Source organism: Octopus bimaculoides, chromosome 3 (genome assembly GCF_001194135.2).
Source record: "Octopus bimaculoides isolate UCB-OBI-ISO-001 chromosome 3, ASM119413v2, whole genome shotgun sequence".
Taxonomy (NCBI): Eukaryota; Metazoa; Mollusca; class Cephalopoda; order Octopoda; family Octopodidae; genus Octopus; species Octopus bimaculoides.
The window spans coordinates 32475757-32498294 of NC_068983.1; the positions used below are offsets into that span (position 1 = coordinate 32475757).

Below are 22538 nucleotides of genomic sequence, written 5' to 3' on the forward strand. Positions count from 1 at the left end.
TATACATATGACATACATATATACATGTACACACACACACACACACACAAACACACACACACACATATATATATATGTATATATATACGTAAGCATTTATACATATCACATACATATATACATGTACACATACACACACATACATACACAGGCATATGTATATATACGTTTACAGACACATGCACACATTAAGATGTAAGGTACGATGGGTATTTAAGGACACTTAATTATCAGTGTATTAATCTCTCCAGACTAATTAAAAGGTTTTAATTTCTTTCAGATTCCCTATGGTAGATAAAATGTTTAACACAAGAAATAAAAAGGGATGCAGTAATTTAAGATTCGCGAACTTTTTAAACGCTGCATGATATTTTGTACACCAAGTCAGGATAGAAATGGAAACTTTTGGTGGGAAAGTTTCAACTGTTTGAAAGAGGGAGGAAGACATTTTAAGCATTCGGACATTATGTTGTTGGCACTCCGTCGCTTACGACGTCGAGGGTTCCAGTTGATCCGATCAACGGAACAGCCTGCTCATGAAATTAACGTGCAAGTGGCTGAGCATTCCACAGACACGTGTACCCTTAACGTAGTTCTCAGGGATATTCAGCGTGACAAGGCTGACCCTTTGAATTACAGGCACAATAGAAACAGGAAGTAAGAGAAAGTTGTGGTGAAAGAGTACAGCAGGGTTCACCACCATCCCCTGCCGGAGCCTCGTGGAGCTTTAGGTGTTTTCGCTCAATAAACACTCACAACGCCCGGTCTGGGAATCGAAACCGCGATCCTATGACCGCGAGTCCGCTGCCCTAACCACTGGGTCATTGCGCCTCCATATTCGGACACTATAAGGACGTCGAAATTCATCCAGGGCTCAAAAAATTATCGATGATGATCTCCTCAAAATTAATGAGGGCTTTTGCCAAAGAATTTGAGGTGTCGGAATGGATTATCGGAACTGTGGCGCACGAGGACATTCGATACAAGTCGTATGCACTGAGAAGAGGCCAATTCATGTCTGAAAAGACATAGGAAGCCCATAAGGTTAAAAACCTTCACGCATATGGCAAGCTTTGGTTCTTCTGTAATAAGAAAACTTCGAGCAAAACTAAGTCTAACTGGAGAAATGGCAGAAGATCATTGTGAAGATCACTTCCATGTCCCCTGAGTGTGCATTAAGTTTCCAGCAGCTGTGCTGGTTATAGGAGTGGTATATGTGCGTAAACGTATATAAGATGACCCTTTTCGGACTCAGTTGGAATTGCTCAAAGGGAGATAGCTCCTTATCTTTTAGTAGGGGATTTAAAAAGTTTTCATTTCGGTTTTTTTATTTCACCACCCAGCTGACCAAGACTGTATTTTAACCTCCACTAGTAAAGTGGCTATGGTCCTGTCTGAAGGTCTGATGACTCGCTTGTATTGTAGGTGTAATATTAGACCTGAAACCAATGGTAACTATATATTTCCAACAAAATTTCTGTGCATTTTCCTTTATATATATTTTTACTACAATTCACCACGTGCAATTTTCCTTGAAACGTTTCCCTATATATATAAAGTACTGCCAATAACCTGTTGAGAGCCTAGTTGTTTGGAATTAATAAGTGTTTCTACGAGAAAACCACACTGATGCTGGTGCTCTGGAATTCCATTTTCTCCTTGAGTTTTTATTCTTGTGCTCAGAATTATAGCCCCCTTGTAACACAGGACTTATCTAGAAACTAGAGAGACTGAAAATAACTTTAGTCGGAGAACTGAGCTACTGGGAACAACCCTGCGCATTATGTCTTTACTCTTTGGAACACTGACTGAACAGTGTACCTTTACATATACATGGACGGTTCTCTAATGTCTTGTTCCAGAATTTGTTGTACAAAAAGCAATATTGTTATCTTCTAATTCTTGTATTCTACACCATAACAGTTTGATATTGTAAAATTCTTGCTAATATAACTGCCAACCAAAATACTTACAAAATTTGACTAGTGTTTCCGTTTCCCCAATGACTTAAAATATACTAGATGCCTTTCTTTCTTGTATTTTGGGTCACGTGTCTTCAAAAGAGCAGAACAAGAAAAGATCAGCCTCCACCAACAAAGTACTCAGCACAGATTTAACTTTTGGCGTCGATGATATAATTACCAGTTGAATTATTTGGCTTCAAAAAAATTAACTCTTTTCAATGAGAAAATATCATCATCATCATCATCATCATCATCATCATCATCATCATCATTATTATTATTATTATTATTATTATTATTATTATTATTATTATTATTATTATTATTATTATTAAGGCGGTGAGCTGGCAGAATTGTTAGCACGCCGAGCAAAATGCTTCGCAGCATTTCGTCCGTATCTACGTTCTCAGTTCAAATTCCGCCGACTTTGTCTTTCATCCTTTTGGGGTCGATGAATTAAGTACCAGTTGAACACTGGTGTCGATGTAATCGACTCATCCACTGCCCCAAAATTGCGGCCTTTGTGGCAAAATTTGAAACCATTATTATTTGCTATTATAAATTCTTTTCACGGAAATTCGGTGAGGATTTTTTGAATTGGTGCATATCGCATGGTATTAAAGGCAAATATCTTTTGGAATAAGAGAAATTTACTTCTGGTGAGGTTTCTCAATGGAAGGAATGAAAATTAGAACATTACATTATACCAACAGCCGCCCACCATATTTACAATGCTTATATTGATAAATGCCACTAGACTAAGGAATCGTCTTAAAGTTTAGAGAATTGGGATATTGAAAGTTAAATATCAAAATTACAAATTCAGAGCTGCGCACCGCTGTCGATGAACAACTAGTTTCTCATCTATACTTGTGTAACCTGTTAATTCTACCAAATACACTTTCAAGGTCCATGGAAAATAAATACAGTTCAAAAGGTTATACATACCATTAACTTTTGGCATATAGCTTAGTCGGCATCCACAGGTTTCTACTAAAGCGTATGTGATACATTCTGCTTCACAGGACGAACGTGAATATTTGTAAAACAGGTTTAATTTCCTATCTTCGCACACACCACGAGGTTTTGGCAAACCTATAACCTGACAGACAACACAGAAAACAATGTTAAAAGAATCAACTTCTTTCAACATCTGATATTTTGTGTAATTGAAAGTTATGGCAAGAAGTTTATAATAATTAACATAAATGAATTCATTCTAGAATTGAGTCGACAGTAAAATTGAAATAGTTAACTTTAGTTGAGACAATATGAAATCAAAAATTTCAATAATTGTAGGTTTCTGGGTGAAATGGCAGGAAGCATCGACAAAGAGGTGGAAATGATTAAGATAATAAAACTTCGGATTGAAGGGAGTGTTCGTCCTATATTATTTCGGTTTTATTTCTTTCTTGTATACCTGTGATGATGATAGTAGAATGCACTAATGTGACTCCCATAACCGTTTAGATTGTGGAAGTATGACCAAATACTTCGTATGATAGTGAATGCTTACTTTGTAGTTGGCGATTACTAGAGACCAAGAACAAGGGAACAGAAACCTCTGCCTAATCAACTATAGGCTTCAAAGTGGACATTGTGTCTTGGCTGGAACGTATTTGATCACATGTCTGCTCACTGAAGGATGCTGTGAGGATCAGTTCCAAGTAGAAATTCCTAGCAAGTATTCTGTTTGAAGCCAACATAGTTCCTATCTTCGCACACACCACTTTTGTGATCTATTTTGAAAAATCAAAAATCTTCCGTGATCTCATTTTAGACATTTAAATACTTACATATCTGAATGCAAATTCATTTTCCAAATATTTAATACATTGATATTTGCTACCTTTCTAATGGAAGTATTCCTCGGCTTTTCTTTACAGTAAAAGTTGCGTTTATGGTATTTTTGTATAATATACTCCCGAACATTTTACATTTTATTAGAAATTTCAAAATTAAGAGGTTTTTGCTTTTACGACCGTTCACTTTACTAGGGGAAGGAAGAAGTATCACAGTTTCGTGTTCATCTGTTCTAGTAACGTTGTATCTTGTGTGTAGATTAAAATAATTTCAAATATTCATGGTAAAAGAAGCTTGAGAAACACACGGTCTCCTAATTCTAGTTCATGCCTACCGAATGAAATCAATGTTACATGGTTTGCATGACGTAGAGAAGTAGGTTAAGCATCAAGGAAACAGGGTCCGTTCGGTGTTTTCTTTTCACACCAAAGCTAAAATTATACGCTCGTAGGTTTGCTTTACATATCTACTTCTATTATTGCAAAGTACTTCATTTAATTAATTAACTAACTCGACCAATCGTTAAACAAAAGCAGACAATTTAGTTATCAGAATCGGCGTTGCTCTGTGTTCATATCCAAGGTACTTCACACCTTTTAGCTCAAACCTCCTACTACGAATATGTAAATATAAAGAAGAGATATCTCTCTTCGTAGGTACTGGTATAAGATATAAACTTCTTATAGTGTTTTGCTAGCTTACATTGGGTGACCATGTACTTGCATGCATATAGTATGGCTTGGATGAATTTCGCTTGGCTGAATTTAGTTACACTCGTTGCATAAAGTATTCAGAGTGCGCCAACGAATCAATAGATTTTATGTACAAGTCAACACGTAAGCCTGGTGGACGTACTCACTACTATAAGCAGAGCTGTATAACTGACAGCAGTTCCATTGACTAGGTTTCTGAAAACTCAACCTCATGCCAGATAACGAATTTTCTTAGTTAAACTTACAAATGTATTCGGTCCCGGTCTGATTACAGGTACTAATATTTGAGAGAAAGCACTCCACTCCGATTCAGTCTTTCTAAGACTTAGACACCCAACAACAGGTGCATTTATCTTACTTGATTAACCCATAAAGCGCTGGAATTTGCACTTACATAGCATGGATTGTTGAGCACATTTTATGAAAATGAGACTACCACGCACACATAAGAAACAAAAAATAAAAATAGCTAAAATATCTTCTTAGTATATAATGGTGGCAAGTTTTACATCATCTGAAAAGTTATTCTGGGGGATATCGGAGGGTTTGGGTGACATTAGACCCCAACAAACGCCCATAAATTGAATGCATCTATCTGGGCAACGATCGTGGCGTGCCGACCTTTGCCTGACGGCCACGACAGTGGGCCGTCGCGCTTTATGTGTTAAAGCATATCTTTGCATCCAATATTTACTTTATAAATTATCATTTCAGGATGAGACTTTTAACAAGCAGTTATTGTTAGTCTTTTTAAAAAAGAAATCCATTCTAAGTTGAAACTCACCCCCACTTCTTCAACTCACTTGACTTACCTCCACAACTTGGAGTCCAAAGAAAGAATTAGTTCCTGTGGCTGAAGCTAGACCTAAGTCTTTTATAGTCGGCACATCATGGGAGTTATGAAACAATACCTTTATGCCGACACTTTTCTGACCTCCTGACATATATTCATACTGCTCCACATTTAAGGTGAGTCGCAGGCCGTTTTCAGTCCCTACAAAAAAAAAACATCAAATGGTAACACATTAGAAAAATACATTTTTTACATTGACGTAAGGCCACATATTTGTAGAAAAGAGGATATAGTTAGTTGAATCGTCTCCAGTACTTATTTTATTGATATTTATTTTATTGACCTTAGAAATGATGCAAGATAAATTTGATATCAACAGTATTTGAACCAAAAATGTAGAGTATTAGAACACAACATATTTTAGCTCAGCATCTCGATTGTTTTTACAACTCTACCCGTTAATGATTTTTAAAAAATGCTTCCATTGGCTTTTAAGAAGTTATAGAGGACAAGATCGAATGATACACAAGTATATTATTGGAACTAATATTATTGTTTGAGAGGAATATTTCAAAAATATTTACACGTACGTTACATTTCAATCGATTTTATTTTCAATCATCGGTATCTTATTATTGGATATGTACATAGTGCGGAATTGGATTTGAACTGGGGACCTAATTCGAATCCAGTTTCATATTCAATACATAGAAAATATTAAAAAATATGTTCTTATCTAAATATAAGTCAGGCAGAAGCACAAAATGAAATGCTGCTCTTCGTCTAGTCAAGCATTCTGTAATTTCTGTCAAATTACCACCCTTATTCATCGTGTTGACAATCCTTTCTGCTAAAGGCACACCGCCAGAGATTTTATCGACCTCGCAAGGATGAAAGACCGTGTCGACCCCAGCGGCATTTGAACATTAATCCTATTAATTATTCTTAATTTAGACACAAAAGAATGGGTGGGGTAGGGGGCATAGTTACTCGGATCGACTCAAATTATGATTGGAATACGAGCCAACGAGGGTGCCTTTATGTGGTACTTCGACTTCCTAGAAACAGCAGCTAAATCTTCCTCAAACCAAACACTACTCTTTTTGAAAAAGAATAATACATTGGATTTGTAGTGAAAGGTATCTATAAAAAGGCGGGATGGCCATAGCTGAGATACCTTTTGATCTTCAATTTTTTAGATTAAAGCTAACCTGGAACTAAGTAGCACCCGGCACAAAGTATATATCGAGAAAAACAAGGCAATCGGGCAGGGATTTGAACTCGTGACCGAGCGACTCAACCGTCGTATTATTTTAGTCATATCCATCACTTAGTAGTTTTTATTAATCATGCCATTCCGCACACATGAAGGAAATTTACATTTAAATAAACTTTCCTTGCACAAAAACATTTAGATTAGTTTTGTTTGATTTCAACTCATTTGTGAATTGTTTAATCTAGAACTTGTTTCTGCAACCGAGTAGAAATGTTGTGGTTGCGTAGAAAAGATCAAAATATTTTCATGTGATTTAATATAACTTTCAGAGTTATTTGGTGATGGTAGTAAACACCGACAAGCCGTTGGTTGTCAGCGCTCACAAATCTCTTATCTTTCGATTTCCATTAGAATAGTTTTCCCGATGATACCAAAGTATTTGAAAAAACTACGAATATCTCAATTCGTCTATGATTTATTAGATAGTATTTTCTAATACACCCTGTATTAGATATTAACACTAACTTAACTATTGTTTACCCCGCTGATGTGTCCTTAGTTATTTATTCTCTAATCCTCCTAGTATACTAACCAGTATACAGTATTGTAATTTAAGTAGTGAGTCTTCTTTCATTGTTTTATCAAGTATGGGAAAGTGATGAGGTCATAACACCGGAATATGTCTAATTCTGAAATATAATACTAGTCATTGACAAATTTCACATAATTTCCTCGCCGCTAAATAATTTCTAGTTGGCATTTTATTATGCTACCCATATTCGCCTATATTAACCTTTACCTAGCTCACGTCTTTATTACCTTCCAGTCATTTAAAGTATTTATATTTTTCATAGGTATATGGCCTGAAATTTGGAGGAGGCGTATTACTCGGTTAAATCGGTGCCAGAACTTGATTAGTAGTTCATTTAATTAACATCAAAAAGACAAAATGCTAAACTGACGCCGACTAAAATGTACTAGTCAAGTACTACAGCTTCTAGTTGTTATTTTTAATTTAGGCACAAGTTCATCAATCTTTTGGTGAGAAGTTCAGTCAATTACATCAATCCAAGCACTTGAGAGATATTTTATGGAAGCATGAAAGGTAAAATTGACTTAGGCGGCATCTACTCTTCATTTAAATCTCGCTGAAGTCAACTTTGACTTCCATTCATCAAAGGTCAATAAAATAGTCAAATACTGGAGTCAGTATAATAGATGAACCCACTTCCACTAAATTCGCAGGCCTTGTGCCAAAAATTGATATCATAATAACAATTGTTTCAAATTTTGGCACATAGCCAGCAATTATGGTGGGAAGCCATTAGTCGACTGTTACTTATTTTGTCGATTCCGAAAGAATGAAAGGCAAAGTCAACCCCAGTGGCATTAGAACTCATAAAGAAACACCACTAAGCATTTTTTTCCCGACTCGCTTACGATTCTGCCAAGTCACCATCTTATTAAAACTAATAACTGAACATCCCACCAAACAAAACAAATACAAGACATTTAAGCGTTTAACTTTCTTTGTCATGTTATCCAATTACATGACAGAGACAAAAATATCAATTTATTTTCAGCATTACGTTACAGTATTTAGTTTTGATTGTCTTTGTTGTGTTTTCATTCGTTCAAGTTCAATAAAGAAACATTAAGCTGAAACTGGGTTCGATCTAATTAAACCACCTCTTTCTGAAAAGCAAGCAAAAGAAAATCTGTGGCCTTTATGCCGATGAAAGAAATTAATAGTTAAATCTTATCAAACTACGCTCTCCTCAAAAGACATTAACAAATATAGTTCTAAAAACACCCTTATTGAAAAACTAAAAGTAAGATGGCCATGGATGCAAAGCCTTTGATCATAAGTCTGCTTAATAAAGATTGGACCATAACAACTCAAGTGTATCGTTGTTTACTCATACTGCTGTGGGTAAAAAGATTGACAGCTACTAGTTTTTGTAAGGAGGAGCTAGGGACTGGTATCACTATCGCAATGGGCAATAAAAATCATTTACGAGAGATTTCCGCCGAAGATTTACTCCACAATCCAATGAAGATTGATGGTGGTCCTGAGAGAATTGCTAAAATAGATGAAACTGTATTTCCGAGGAGAAAATACAACGACCAGGATTCGAATGTTACCCGAACAGTATGTTTTCGGTGGTGTGTGTCGTGAAATGCGAGAAGTTTTTTTCTATTCGCTGCACCCTCTCGAGATCGTGATGCACTCGCAGATTGCATTCGACAATCAATTCTGCTGAGAACAACTATTTATAGTAACCTGCGGGCGCACCCATATTTGTATATTACTGAGATATCAAGGTACCAATTTCGCCATAGAACAGTGAAACAGAGTTGAGTTTATAAACTCGCAAACGGTGGTTGGAAGAAAACGAAAAAAATCCTAAAGATTAACTTAGGGCTAAACGACAATTATTTACAACAAAAACGACGAGAACAAATTAAAATATCGTAAGGAATAACTGGTATTTGTTTTACTTTAGTTTTAAATAGTTATTAAAACATATTTGATAAATCTATTGATAAGTATGCTAATATATTCTTCAACTTTAAGGCGGCGAGTTGGCAGTATTGTTGGTGCGCTGGACAAAATGCTCTTCTCTTTTACTTGTTTTAGTCATTTGACTGTGGCCATGCCGGAGCACCGTATTTAGTTGAACAAATCGCCCCTAGGATTTATTTTTTGTAAGCCTAGTACTTATTCTATCGGTCTCTTGTGCCGAACTGCTAAATTATGGGTACGTAAATACACCAATATCGGTTGTCAAGCGATGATGCGGGGGGGGGGGAGAGCAAACATAGACACACAAATACATACATACTTACACACACACACACACACACACATATATAATAGGCTTCTTTAAGTTTCCGTCTACCAAATCCACTCACAAGGCTTTGGTCGGCCCGAAGTTACAGCAGAAGACACATGCCCAAGGTGGAACGCAGTGGGACTGAACCCGGAACCATGTGGTTGGGAAGCAAACTTCTTATTACACAGCAACTCCTGCGCTTATGCTTAGCGGCATTCCATCCGTTTTTACGTTCTGAGTTCAAATTCCACGAGGTTGACTTTGTCTTTCATCCCTTCAGGGTCGCTAAAATAAACACCTGTTAAATACTGGGATCGATGTATTCGACTTAGCCCGTCCCCTTCGAAATAACTGGTTTGGGCTCAAAGTTTGAAACCGATATATTCCTCACCGTTATTTCAACTGTTTAGTGCTTCCTACACTGAATACATTAACTTTACTAGTGCTTTTAAAAAATTTATGTGGATGACATCTCTGATGGTTATTCAACTGAAACATAAATTGTTCAACAGACCTGATGAAGCTACTTTGACAGGGTTTGAAGCATCTGTGTTGAAGCTATAACAAACTCCTTCGTCGGTGAATATTGTGGTGAAATTCTCAGGTGCACATCTCTCACTGCTCCAGTGACAGCTGATAATGAGACAAATATTTTGAATTGTAGCAAGAATACAAGACGTCAATTATGAACAGAGACATTTTGGCAGCGAAAAGACTTCAGTGAGGTTAGAAATGGTATGAAAAGAGCTTTAGGTGTGTCTTTTGCTTTTTAGTTCTTTCAGTCATTGGACTGCGTCTTGGAGAATTTAGTCGAATAGATTGTCCTCAGTACATACTTTTTAAAGTCTGCTTCTTATTCTATCGGTCTCTTTTACTAAATTGCTAAGTGGCGGGGACGTAAACAAACACCGGTTGTCAAGCAGTGGCGGTGAACAAACGTAAACGCCAAAGCGCGCGCGCACACACACACACACTTCGAGACTACGTAGTTACAAAACGAGCTTTTTGATCAGAAAATCATGCTTGCGTCTGTAATATAAATATTATAGATGGTAGGGACACGTTAGGATTGACAAATGTTTTATTGTTGTGGTTGTTAGCTCAGATCATCATAAAGCCAATCTATCATTGAAAGTGTTTCGATAAACTTAAAAAAAAAAGAACCCGTCCTTTTTTTTTCTCATTTTATGGGACCATATAGATTATATAGGGTTTCGTTGTAAAACTTATGCAATTTAAGATGTGATTTGAGTCTCATCAATTACGTGTGTTCTTCCACAGAAAACCATGTAAAACGTCCACGTGTTGTTTCAGTATGAGTTATCTTTGACTCAGAGACATATGTAGGTGCTGTCTAGCCGTAGGTCAGAACTGATCAAGCAGATCTGTGATGGAAATGCATTGCAGCTGTGACTTTCTTTCTTTTTGTGTATCTGTAATTATATTATTTAATGCTTTCGTCGGTTATAAGGCAACAAGGAATGATTTAAAGAAAATTTTGTCTGCCATTTTTAGTGTCATCGAGCAAAGATGTGGTGACTTGTCTCAATGACCCATACACAATATCTGGACCATTTTTAAGGTGGCGAGCTAGCAGAAACGTTAATACGCCGGGCGAAATGCTTAGCAGTATTTCGTCTGTCTTCATGTTCTGAGTTCAAATATTATGAGGTCGACTTTGCAGTTCATTCTTTCGGGGTCGATAAATTGAGTACCAGTTGCGTACTGAGGTCGATCTAATTTACTGGCCCCCTCCCCCAAAATTTCGGGCCCTGTGCCTAGAGTAGAAAAGAATATCTGGGCCATTTTTGAGCCATTTGAAATTGTTTCGGAACTCTTTAATCAAAATAACTGACTACCACTTCAAAAACAATGTAATAGTTTTTCAGCAGTAATAGATAAGAACTAAGACCAAAGGTGTTTCGGCCATGACCATCTCGTCTTGTTTTCATATGTGGTATACTCTGCACTTCGTTGTCCAGTGTATAAATTTTTAAGACGGCAGGATTACTTGAGCGACCACGCAGAAGCTCTCTCAGTTGTTTCGGAAACAATGATCTAAACTTTAGGTCATTTAGATTCTCAAGCAATACAGGGTTCGAAGAAATACTTTCAGGAAAAAAAAAACACATTTGAAGGGAAAACTATGATTTACATAGGAAATTAAACGAATTATAAACACTACCGTCAGAATAGATAAACACTTAAATTCAGAGTGGTATTTCATTTAACGACAATAGTATTAATATTTATTAGATTATTTAGCATCTTCAGGTGAGCGTTGAAAAAAAAGTAGTGGGAGACAGGGACAAGCTTTTGGAAAACCTCGTGTGCAGCAAAATTTCAGTCCCTGTTGAAACAGATTTTACTTAATTTCTGGCCCTCGCTAAGAAAACTTATGTCACTCGCCATTGTAAAAAGGGGAGAATAGTCAACATCTCATTTACTTTTTATTCAAATTAAAGCTTTGCATCTATTCAAAAGAAACCGATATCCACTCGATATGTGGTGTATAGTATTATTTAGAAGCCCTTGGTATATTGAGTTGGCGACACGATTTCGATCACTCCATTTATGTCACTAATTTACCGTAAGTCATAAAAGCCTCAACATCCTTTTTGTTTCTTGTAATGTTTTAATCATTGACAATTGAAGGAAAAATGAGCACTACCCCATCTCTTATATCTCTTATATCACTAATGAGTACTACTCATTATGAAATGATACACAATAGACTCTGTCTCATAAATTATCATTTTATCATATAAGTACAAAAAGGTAGCAAATCATAAGAATCGTTACATCATCAACCAAAATTCCTTTTGGTAATTAATTCTTGTTTTAAGTTCTGAGTTCAAATCCTACCAAAATGAACTTCGCCTTTTATCCTTCCGGATTCAATAAAATAAAGTACTAAACAAGTACTGGGTCGATTTAAGGACTTAACCCCTTGCATATAATCAATGGTCTTTTGCTAGAAACGGTTAAATAATCACAAAAAATCGCATGTTTAGGGAAGTGATGCAGTCGATAGAAATAACCATATTAGGTAACGGGTACTTATTTAAACAATACCACGCAGGATTTGAACTTATGATGTAGAGGGACGGATTAAATATTAAAAGACATTTAATCTGGTATACTACAGAGTCTGTCATTCTACGGTGACTGACGGAAACTTTTGTTGATAGAAGTTCAAGCAATCGATAAATACATATAGATAAATATATGGATATAAGTAGAGAGATAGAAATGAATAAATACAAATAGCTAGATAGCTATACACACACACACACATATATATAGGTAGATATAAATAGATACTTAGATATACAGACGGATAGGTATAAATCGATAGAGAGGTAATATGTGACTATGTAATCATTGGACTACTTACTCTATTATCATGTCTTCTTTAGTATGAGCTATCTGTTGACGAAGATCTCTCTCGGAGATATTCATTGCCTTGGCTTGCTGGATGAACTCAGAAGAAAATGCAAAGCTCCTGTTTTCTGCCTTGTTGACATTTTCAATCATTCTGTATATGCCTAATTTATAAGCCTCGGTGGCCCTGAAAGCAAATAAATATCAACGGTTGAAATAATATCACTAACGAATACACGTGATGCAGCTTTTGTATGTGAATAAACAATTAATTCTACTAGAAGCTCAGAAAGCACAGTTCTTATGCACTTTCGACAATCAATATATGGATTGTAAAGAAAAAAGTATTTGAGAATACGAATAAGCAACCAGCCATTTGCCACTTTGTAGTTTGATTTTTAACCTTAGAACTTCGTTGTTGAAAGAGTTTTGTTAACCTAGCAAAGCTTACCATTTTCTTCTGAATACAAATGTATATTTCTTTTTACTACACTAGATGTTGTGTAACCAAATAGGAGATACCTACTACGGATTTACCGAAATAGCGGTAAATAATCTAAAATAAATAATTCAATGAAAGAGTTGAAAAATATTAATAATTAAATAAAAATGTAAGGGGATATGTATAAATTGGTAGAATATCAGCATGTGAATCTATTTTAAAACGGGGGCCACATTTTTCATTAATGTTTTACGTAGTGTTTTTGGTACGGAAAGACTTTCAAACTTCGTATACTTATCTATTTTGTGTTATAGAACAGAAAAATATTTTTGTATTCGAATTTATTTCATGTAAAAAATTGTCTTATTTCGATAATTTCAACCAATCACTGACAAGTATTCAGTTGTTTACATTTACTCCTTTGGCTGATTAAGCGATGTAAAGCGTATTTAATCTCAATACCTTCGTTTTATTTGCTTTTTTCATTTTAAATTTGCTTTAACCCTAACCCTAACCCTAACCCTAACCCTAGGGTTAGGGTTAGGGTTAAGGTTAGGGTTAGGGTTAATTGTTTCAGAATCGTTTGTTTATGTAGTCGGCACTTAATGTATATCGGCTGAATGGACGTCAGTGATTGGTTGAAATTACAGAAATACGACAACTTTAACATGGAATAACTTATGGATTTCTTTTTTTTTAAAGAAGACTAAGAGAAAAAGATGTTTTATATGACACATTCTACCAGTGTTCCAAGTTTCAAAGTGTTTCGTTAATGAAAAATGTGGCCCCCGTTTTAAAAAAGATCCCAGCATGTTAATTAGCTGTTATCTCACGTTAACTACTGATTTAAATTAACTACAGCGCCATGTTAAATAACAATCGTACCGTCTTAGCTAATTAGTGTTTCAAGTTAATTATCGACGACATCTAGTTAACAAACAAGCAAAGCATGTTATCGACGCAATACATCGTGTTACCTAACTACTATATCAAGTTAACTAACTACACAATCGTGTTAACTAACCGCTATTCTGTTACCTGTCCACTGGAATATATACAGCAAAAAAAAAAAATTGTAATTTAAATTGATTTTCCCCCACCCCAAAACAAGCGAAGCCGTGTGTGTGTGTGTGTGTGTATGTGTGTGTGAATAAGAAAAACATATCTACTGAGAGAAAAGTATGCTATTGAAATAAATTATCTTTTACATACATCTTAATTAAATCACTGAGGATAAATCCTTGCCATGACTTCAAGCTTTCTAATATCTTAAAATTATAACCAGAAACAATTAGGAAGGGGTTGAAAAAAAACTAATAAATTAGAATTTTTTTGTTAATAACATAAATATGTTGATGGAGAGAAAAATATTGGAAAACCGTCAATACATGTGAGAGTGGCAAAGAAACGGGGAGAGTGATCGTAGGATGTGCTAGAAACAACAGCCAAATCTCTCTCAACTCACAACATTTTCGTCTGAAAATATTTACAATATTTCTTTTCTTTTTAACCGAAAAGGGATCTTTTCCATTTGAACGGCAGATCGAGAAATTAATTTTTTGTAACTCAACACTTCAAACTTACAAATGTATAACCTCATGCTAAACTTATATAAACCAACGCTAATTAATGTATACCATTATCACGGAAGCCGCGAACAACAGCGAAATTTGAACTGAGACACTGAGACATCGAAGTAGTTATAGCAAACCTTGTAGTTCGGTGGCCTACACCTGAATCATATTGATCATTCTCAATATTCTGAAATGTTATTTAAAAGGAAGCTCATGGTGACCGGTTTGAGAACGATAAAATATAAAGGCCTTCAAGATATAATGAAATCGTTTGTGCTTGCTAGATCTATTCAACGCCTTGTGTAACAACACCCTTGGATCTTGAGTGCCCCTAGTGGAGTTCACTCTGTTCCAAGCAGTCAGTCTAAGTCTCCAGCTTAGTGATAATTCCTTTCTCAATCTCCGAAAATCTACATGAAGATCATTGGCACTCCCCTTTCTGCTCTAACAAAATCGTAAAAACAGAACTATTACAAATGTTCTCAATGTTAGTTGCCAGATGTTAAGTGTCTGGATTCTTCCATGTGGTTGTAAAATAATGAGATGCTGTTGATTAATAATATGTGGTCCATTAATAACAGTTGGTTTATGCAGTGAAAAATTTAAGGCAGTTTCTTAAGCCCCGTAGCAGTCTGCTGCGTCTACAGAATATCATAACAAGGAGATTAACAGTACCAGTTCTGTAAACACCATTCGTGACCAAGATACTCTCAATCCTTAAATAACTCAGTACACCTGGCTGAAAACAGGTACCATAAGGCTTGTAACAGCTCAGTGCTGGAAGCATTAACAGTCTTTTACATTTATTTTACCATTTGAAATGGAGGATGCCGAATACCAATTATAATGTTAGTGTTTTGATTTTTATGCTCTTAACTAGTTTAATTTTAGGGAACAATCATCCCAGTTGTGGGAAATACTTCAGTTAAAACGCAAAATATGGAGAACCGTGACAGTAAGTCATATTATTTCTGCATAAATGTTGCTCGCAGTTAAGGAGAGTACCGTAACTTTTACATATAGCTTGCAATGATATTTGCAATTCCTACCGTGACTCTGGGGAACTCCTTCTGTATACAGTTAGGCTAAAGTCTAACCACATTCTCTGTCTGCTTTACAGTTATATCTAAATTCCAGGCCTGTTTATAAGCTGTGTGTGATGGCTGGTGTCCATTTGCTCATCCCACGTTAAAATCATCGTGCACAGTTGAAAAGGCATGAATATCTTAACTTAATTTCCTTCACCTATCAAACCAATAAGCTCAAACATTTGTTGATAGATATCTTTAATTAATATAAGCTCGAGTAATTGGATCTCTGTTAATCTTCAGATCAACACATCTGTAACTAAAGACCCCTGGCCTTTCTTATTTTCAAACGTACTGTATTTAGAACTACATTATTCAAGGTGATTTTTGCAGAAAGTTGATATCTTAACTTAAATGTCTTAGTAAAGGTTAAAGAAAATGTGATACCTTTCGTTCGCGAGTGAAATTATAGGTTATTTCAGAAAATTGACTTTTCTAACTTGAAAGTAATACTTTAAAACGTTAACACTTCTCTTTTAACAATTTCGTTCTCCATATTTGAAATAAAAGCTCTGCTTTTATGCTACGAAGCCAACTCCAGCTAGAGGGATGCGAGAAGGAAATTAAGAAATAATGGATGTTGTACAGGACAATGCAAAGATCCAGTGGTACAGTGCTAGTAATAAATAATATTTACTAATATTGATAGAAAGTAAGACATTTTTGAGATGGGCTGTAGTTAGGCCATCTACTCTAGTTTATAAAATGATATTTTGGGAGAGGATAAATAATCAAACTAGCTATTGGATTCTCTGTGAAACAAAAAAATACCGATATTTCAAACAAATTTTCTTTAGAGAAAGAATATTATGTTTAAATGTTTACGGCGCAATGAGAACCTAGGTTTCAAACGGTCAGATTTTCACTCGACATCAAAATTTGAGAACTTGATCAAATCACTTTTGCCGACGTAGACCACTGCGCGTTTCATCGGATTATGGTTTATATTGGCTGAGTAATTCTGTTGGTATCGAGTCGATACCACCTTCAGCAATCAGCCTTACGTTTATCCAAGAAGTGAATATATTGTAAGTGAGCGCATGCGTGACTGCGTAAGAAATAACTTATCTAACGGCCGTAAACGCCATGATGTTTCCATCTCCAACTGTTAAAACTCAAGGAAAAAACATAAACGTCACGATATGTATTTTCTTTAAGATGTAATTTATGATAAACAAAAGACATGACAATATATCAGCATCAATTCACTGCATCAAACGTACGATATTGAGTCTGTCTTGAACTTACCTAAATTTGTTCTGATTGCATATGGTAATTGTTGGGAAAAGCAACGAGTCATTGTAATTAACATCCAGGAGGACACTGACTGGGTATTGGTAGAAGTATAGAATACGGTCAAGGATCTGAAATAAAGCCGCAGCTATACATGTCATCAAGAGGAGTAACCATAGCACCCTGGAGAAAATAAAACAAAACAAAGAAATGAACAACATCAAATAAAATATTAAATAAAAAGGAAACTATTCTGATTAAACATTTCCTGGTGTTTAGTCAATAATTACATATTTACTAGAGTGTTACCCAAACCTTCGTCATATGTTAAGTAACTATGAAAGTATACTTGGATAATATCAGGAAATATGGAATACATACAATAACTATAATTGAACTTTTATCAAGAATTTTGGTGCTTGTACTAAATGACGAAATGAATGCTAATTTCAAAAGAAAAATATTAATTACCTTAAAATTTAAATAAAATTAAAAAAAAATTAAACAAATTTTCTCATTTTTATAACTCCCTCCATAACTGCTCTGTCACTGACTCCCTCCTTTCTTCTTCCTCCTTCACTACCTCTTTCTCTATGAGTAATTCTTTCTCTCTCACTCTCTATATGTAGCATTTCTTTACTTGTTGCTTGCTACCGAGCTTAGTATGCACTCTTATACTGAATCTATTATGTTAAGTCTCTTTGAATCTCTCTTTTACTATTTTCCTGCAGTCTCTGTACCATGCCTTGTAATAACTCTGCTTGTCATTACGTTACTTAGCCCGTCGATAACGCTTTCACGTGATTAGAGAAAAAGGGGGAGAGAGAAAAAGAGGAAGGGAGAAAATGAGGGAGAGAGAAGCGTTCATGACGTGAGGTAGAGGGAATGTAATTGTAACGCTTTCCCGTGATTAGTTCGAAGGAAAGAGAGGAGAAAGAAAAAAGAGAGAGAAAAAGGAGAGAGAAAAAGAGGATAAGGCGAAGAGTGAAGCAGAAAGAGAGAGAAAGAAAAGATGGAGAGAGAAGCGCCTATGACATGTGGTAGGGGGAACGTAATACTTATTACGTAGTTAAAAAGTCAGTTGAAGATAGCGATTTAGAGGAGAGTTAGGAATATAACTTTAATAGAGGGGTGATATTCTGATGGTGAGATTAAAGAAAGAGAGAGAGAGGTAGTGGTGGTGGTGGTGGAGGTGGCGATGGTGAGTGCATAGTGAAAAGTGTATTTTTTTTTAATTGAACAAAGTTTTTTTTTATATCACCTATCACTTAACGCACGCACATCTCAAACTTGCCATTCACTTTAGAAAGAAACCAATATCCCGTTCACCTGTCACATGCAATGACTATCAATAAATTACAAGGGCAGACATTTGATAAAGAGGGGTTGTTCTTGCTTGAACCTGTATGCCTGTATTCAGTCATGGTCAGCTATATGTTGCATTCTCAAGGGTTCGCAAATTATCTGATGTGAGAGTTAAAGTTATCAACACTGACAAACAAAAGAAAAGAAGAGAGAGAACTTACACGAAGAACATAGTCTGCAAAAAAATATTGGATTGAAAGGTGCATGCAAATTGAAATGTGTATTGGCTCTGACCCATTGCTTTGGCTTATAAGTTACCAACGATGTAGTTTTCAGAGTGCGCCATGTTGCATTAAATTTGTACCCCTGTGAAATTGTGACCCCTATATTTTACAAATAAAATTTTTTTACAATAAAATTTTTGTTTTTTAAATATGAAATTGTGACCATGTTAATTTTAAAATGTAATTTTTTCTGTTTATGGGGAAAATGGAAAAATAAGAGTGAACATCTGTTTTATGAGTGCTGTGTATTAAGTCTATAAAATTGTGCATAAACTATATAAAGTATATATATAAAGTACATTAAGTAATCATCGTATTCCAATTTCCTTCACTTTTCATTAAATAGTAGACGAGCGACTACTTTTCAGGCGTTTTGGATAAAATTTTATGGAATAATCTAATAGGTTTATTATTAATTCCATGAAATATTCACGGGTCCCGCTAATAAAGAATGATTAGCAAAATCAACCAACCAGCCAGCCAGCCAACCAACCAGCCAACTTTTATATCGGATCTTGTTATATGGAGATATACGATGACCTAGTCTTCAGTCGTGGTAACTGAATACGCCTTTACAGTCACGGCGTACGATTTTCCGCCTTGGGAAACTAAATTCTACTTCACCCACGGGCCAACCTAAAACGTTGTGAATTAAATTTGGTGGCTGGAAGACCTGCTTTTATTCTTGTTTGGTAAATTTAATCCACCGATCAGTTTAGCACTGTAACCTACTCCTCGTGTACTTTTAGTGGGGCTTGCTCTACCTTATAAATTCAGGCGAAGTTTCTTGTTTGCAGATAACGTTCTTCTTTACCCCTACAAGTTTGGGAGGTCACTGAAAGGTTCAAGGGCAAATCTATTACTCCTCCAATTAAATGATGAAAAATGTATATAAAATTATTTAGTTATTTTACTTTACATTCTGAATTGAAATACCACAGAATAAGGATCTATTTGCCTTCAAAATTTTTCCTACGTGTTGATATATGAAAATATTTAGTTACGACACTTTACGCTCTTAATACAAATCCTACCGATTCTTCAACATGACATTAACAATGATAATTAAAACAAATATTTAGACATACTTCTGAGGCTTTTTGCTGCTTTTTGAGAAAGCATTTTTCAAGCCGTGCAAACTGCAGGTCATTGCAAAATCCAGAAACATGCTTGAAGGCTTTTCATCATCCGTAGGAACTTCGACGGTAGGACCTTCTTCTACATTTCCTTTTTCGAAGCGATTTCTGACTGAAGTCATGTCTAACGTATATCAAGGAACCTGTAAATAGAAACCACAGTGATTGTGACGATTATGATGATGATGATGATGGTGATGATGATGATGATGTGAATTGGGTAGGTGAGAATGGTGGCGATCATGATTATAATCATGATTATCATGATTATGACGAGCATAACCATGATGTCGGTTGTGAGGATTTACTCATATTCAAGTACTTGCCATGTATATTTGGTCTGATTCTTTTCCAAATGTTGAGCCATGCCGTTTCCCACCAGGTAAGAGTAGAGGTTTTGCCAGGACTACGACAAGTTTTGTTGTCGCCGCTATATTTTTTGTCATACTGAAATAGTTACGCATTTATATTTCACATATAAGAATAAGGATGATGATGGTAATAATAATAATAATAATAATAATAATAATACTTATTGCTATAGGCGTAAGGCTTGAGTTTTTGAGAGAAGGGCGACAATCGATCACATCGACCTCAGTACTTGACTGGTACTTAATTTATTGACCCCGAAAGGATGAAAGGCAAAGTCTACCTCAGCGGAATTTGGACTCAGAACGTAACGACAGACGAAATACCGCTAAGCATTTCGCCTGGCGTACTAACGATTCTGCCAGCTCGCCGCCTTCAATGGTAATAATAATAATAATAATAATAATAATAATAATAATAATAATAATAATAATAATAATAATAATAATAATAATAATAATAATATACCTTTTTATAGAGGATATAAAGCTTTATGCGAAAAATGATAAGCATACTGATCGTATTTTCTCAGATGATGTAGGTTTGAAATTTAGGATTTAAAAATGCGTTATATTGAAAATGAAACGATGAAGACTTGAAGGAAGCCTGGGAATTGAAATGCTAATTGGGCATACAGTGAAAGTGGTTGAGAAAAAACTGTGGTTTAAATATTTTGAGTTACTGGAAGCAAATGAAATAAAATATGAAAAGATAAAACAAATTACCAGTAGGATTAATTGTAGATTGGACCCAAAAGACAAAGACTTGACAGAAAAACTAGAAAGCTATCGACAATGTATGATGCCCACCATCCGAAAGCTGATATTAACTGGTTGTACAGGAAAACAGACCAGGCTGGAGGAGGCTTAATTGCTGTGGAAGAGTGTGTACAGATGGAAAGAAAAAGCCTACAAAAAATATTTACAGAACAGCACAGAGAAATTACTAAAGACAATTACTAAAGAACAGGTGATCAAGTGTAGAATAAGAGAAAAGGACGAGAATGAAATTCAAAGAGAGCTTGCTAAACAGATTGAAGAGAAACCTTTGCATGGTCAATTCTGGAATGCCACTGAGGATATATGTGGAACAAAATCTTGGACTTGGTTAAAAAAGGAGCTATTAAAAAAAAAGAAACAAATAGCCTTATTATAACAGCTCAAGATCAAGCGATGAAAACAAACAACTTGAGAAAATATCTGTATGGGGAGAAGGTGTCAGAAAAATGTAGTGTCTGTGGAATTTGGAATGAGACAGTGGCACACATTGTTGCAGAATGTCTCAAGTTGACCTATGCAGAATATAAGAAATGGAGGCATAACCATGTGAAAGTTTTACACTGGAAGCTTTGTCAGAAGTAGAGATTTGAAGCTGGAGGTACATGGTATAATCATCGGGTCGAAAGAGTGCTGGAGTCGGAGAAATGCAAAATCTTTTGGAATTTTCCTATTGAAACGGATAAGAAATTAGAAAATAATAAATCAGACATAAGAGCGTTGTAGTTCACTTGAAGTATTGTAATATCGAACAAAGGAAAAGAAGGAAAATAGGAAAGCTTCTGACAACGCGGAGAGTTTCACAAAACCTTGATATTTCAGGCGCAAAGGCCCATCATCAAAAAGAAAACCCATAAAAACACAAAATTCAGAATATAAACGAATATATCCTGCGTTTCTATGTAGATAAAATGGCGTCATCAGTTTTCACTTTCATAACTGGTAAAAGGAAAAAGAAGAAAGAAAAACGAAACAAAAAATGGAAAATGAATACTTAGTGGAACAGTTTTGTGTAAACGTGATGAAATTCACCTGTCATTTTATTCATTCCTCCAGGGCGTGATGTTTGTAATTCACAGATATATTTGTCGTCATCCATTTTGAGGATTGAAAGTGTAGTAGTCAGAATATTTTCTGAGAATATGTACCTTCAGATGTTCCTTAAAATTTGATGTAGGATGTTTGGAATGTTCCGTCGAAGTACTGCTGTTGTGCCCGACGTTATACCTATACTCATTGAATTTTTTTTTTAACTGTTAGTTTGTGCAACCAATATAAATTATGTTCTGTTTGATGCATTCTGCTGCGTATACCAAATGGGAATCTTTATAGATAATGAAGTCAGTCAAATCCCTGCGTGGTCATGAACCGATACTCTGGTTACAGTTCTTTGATGACGTCTTTTTTTGTTTGGGAAGGGCCATACGACACTTTAGTTATCCTTTTGAATCTGTATGACCGTTACACTAAAATCTATGCCTTCTCTTTGCTAGCTCACCCATGTTAAGTTTTTTAATGTTATTGCAGACGTTAGAAAACGAAATAGGTTTTCACGTGTTAGCGCGTGTGCTCTTGCTTCTGCCAAAAAAGTCGTTTTTATTGTCTCATTATTTTTCAATAT

At 35.5% G+C, this 22538-nt stretch overlaps 1 protein-coding gene across 1 annotated transcript in view; it reads right to left on the bottom strand.

Moving 5' to 3' along the window:
• LOC106880211 (uncharacterized) overlaps positions 1-22538 on the bottom strand; it is a 127962-nt gene that overhangs the window by 23936 nt on the left and 81488 nt on the right. The window contains exons 2-7 of the mRNA XM_052966131.1: positions 19725-19915; positions 17063-17230; positions 12724-12897; positions 9841-9959; positions 5293-5474; positions 2913-3066 (exon numbers count right to left, since the gene is read on the bottom strand). Coding sequence (XP_052822091.1) covers positions 2913-3066; positions 5293-5474; positions 9841-9959; positions 12724-12897; positions 17063-17230; positions 19725-19894 — 967 coding nt within the window. The 5' untranslated portion in view covers positions 19895-19915. The remainder of the gene's footprint in view (positions 1-2912; positions 3067-5292; positions 5475-9840; positions 9960-12723; positions 12898-17062; positions 17231-19724; positions 19916-22538) is intronic.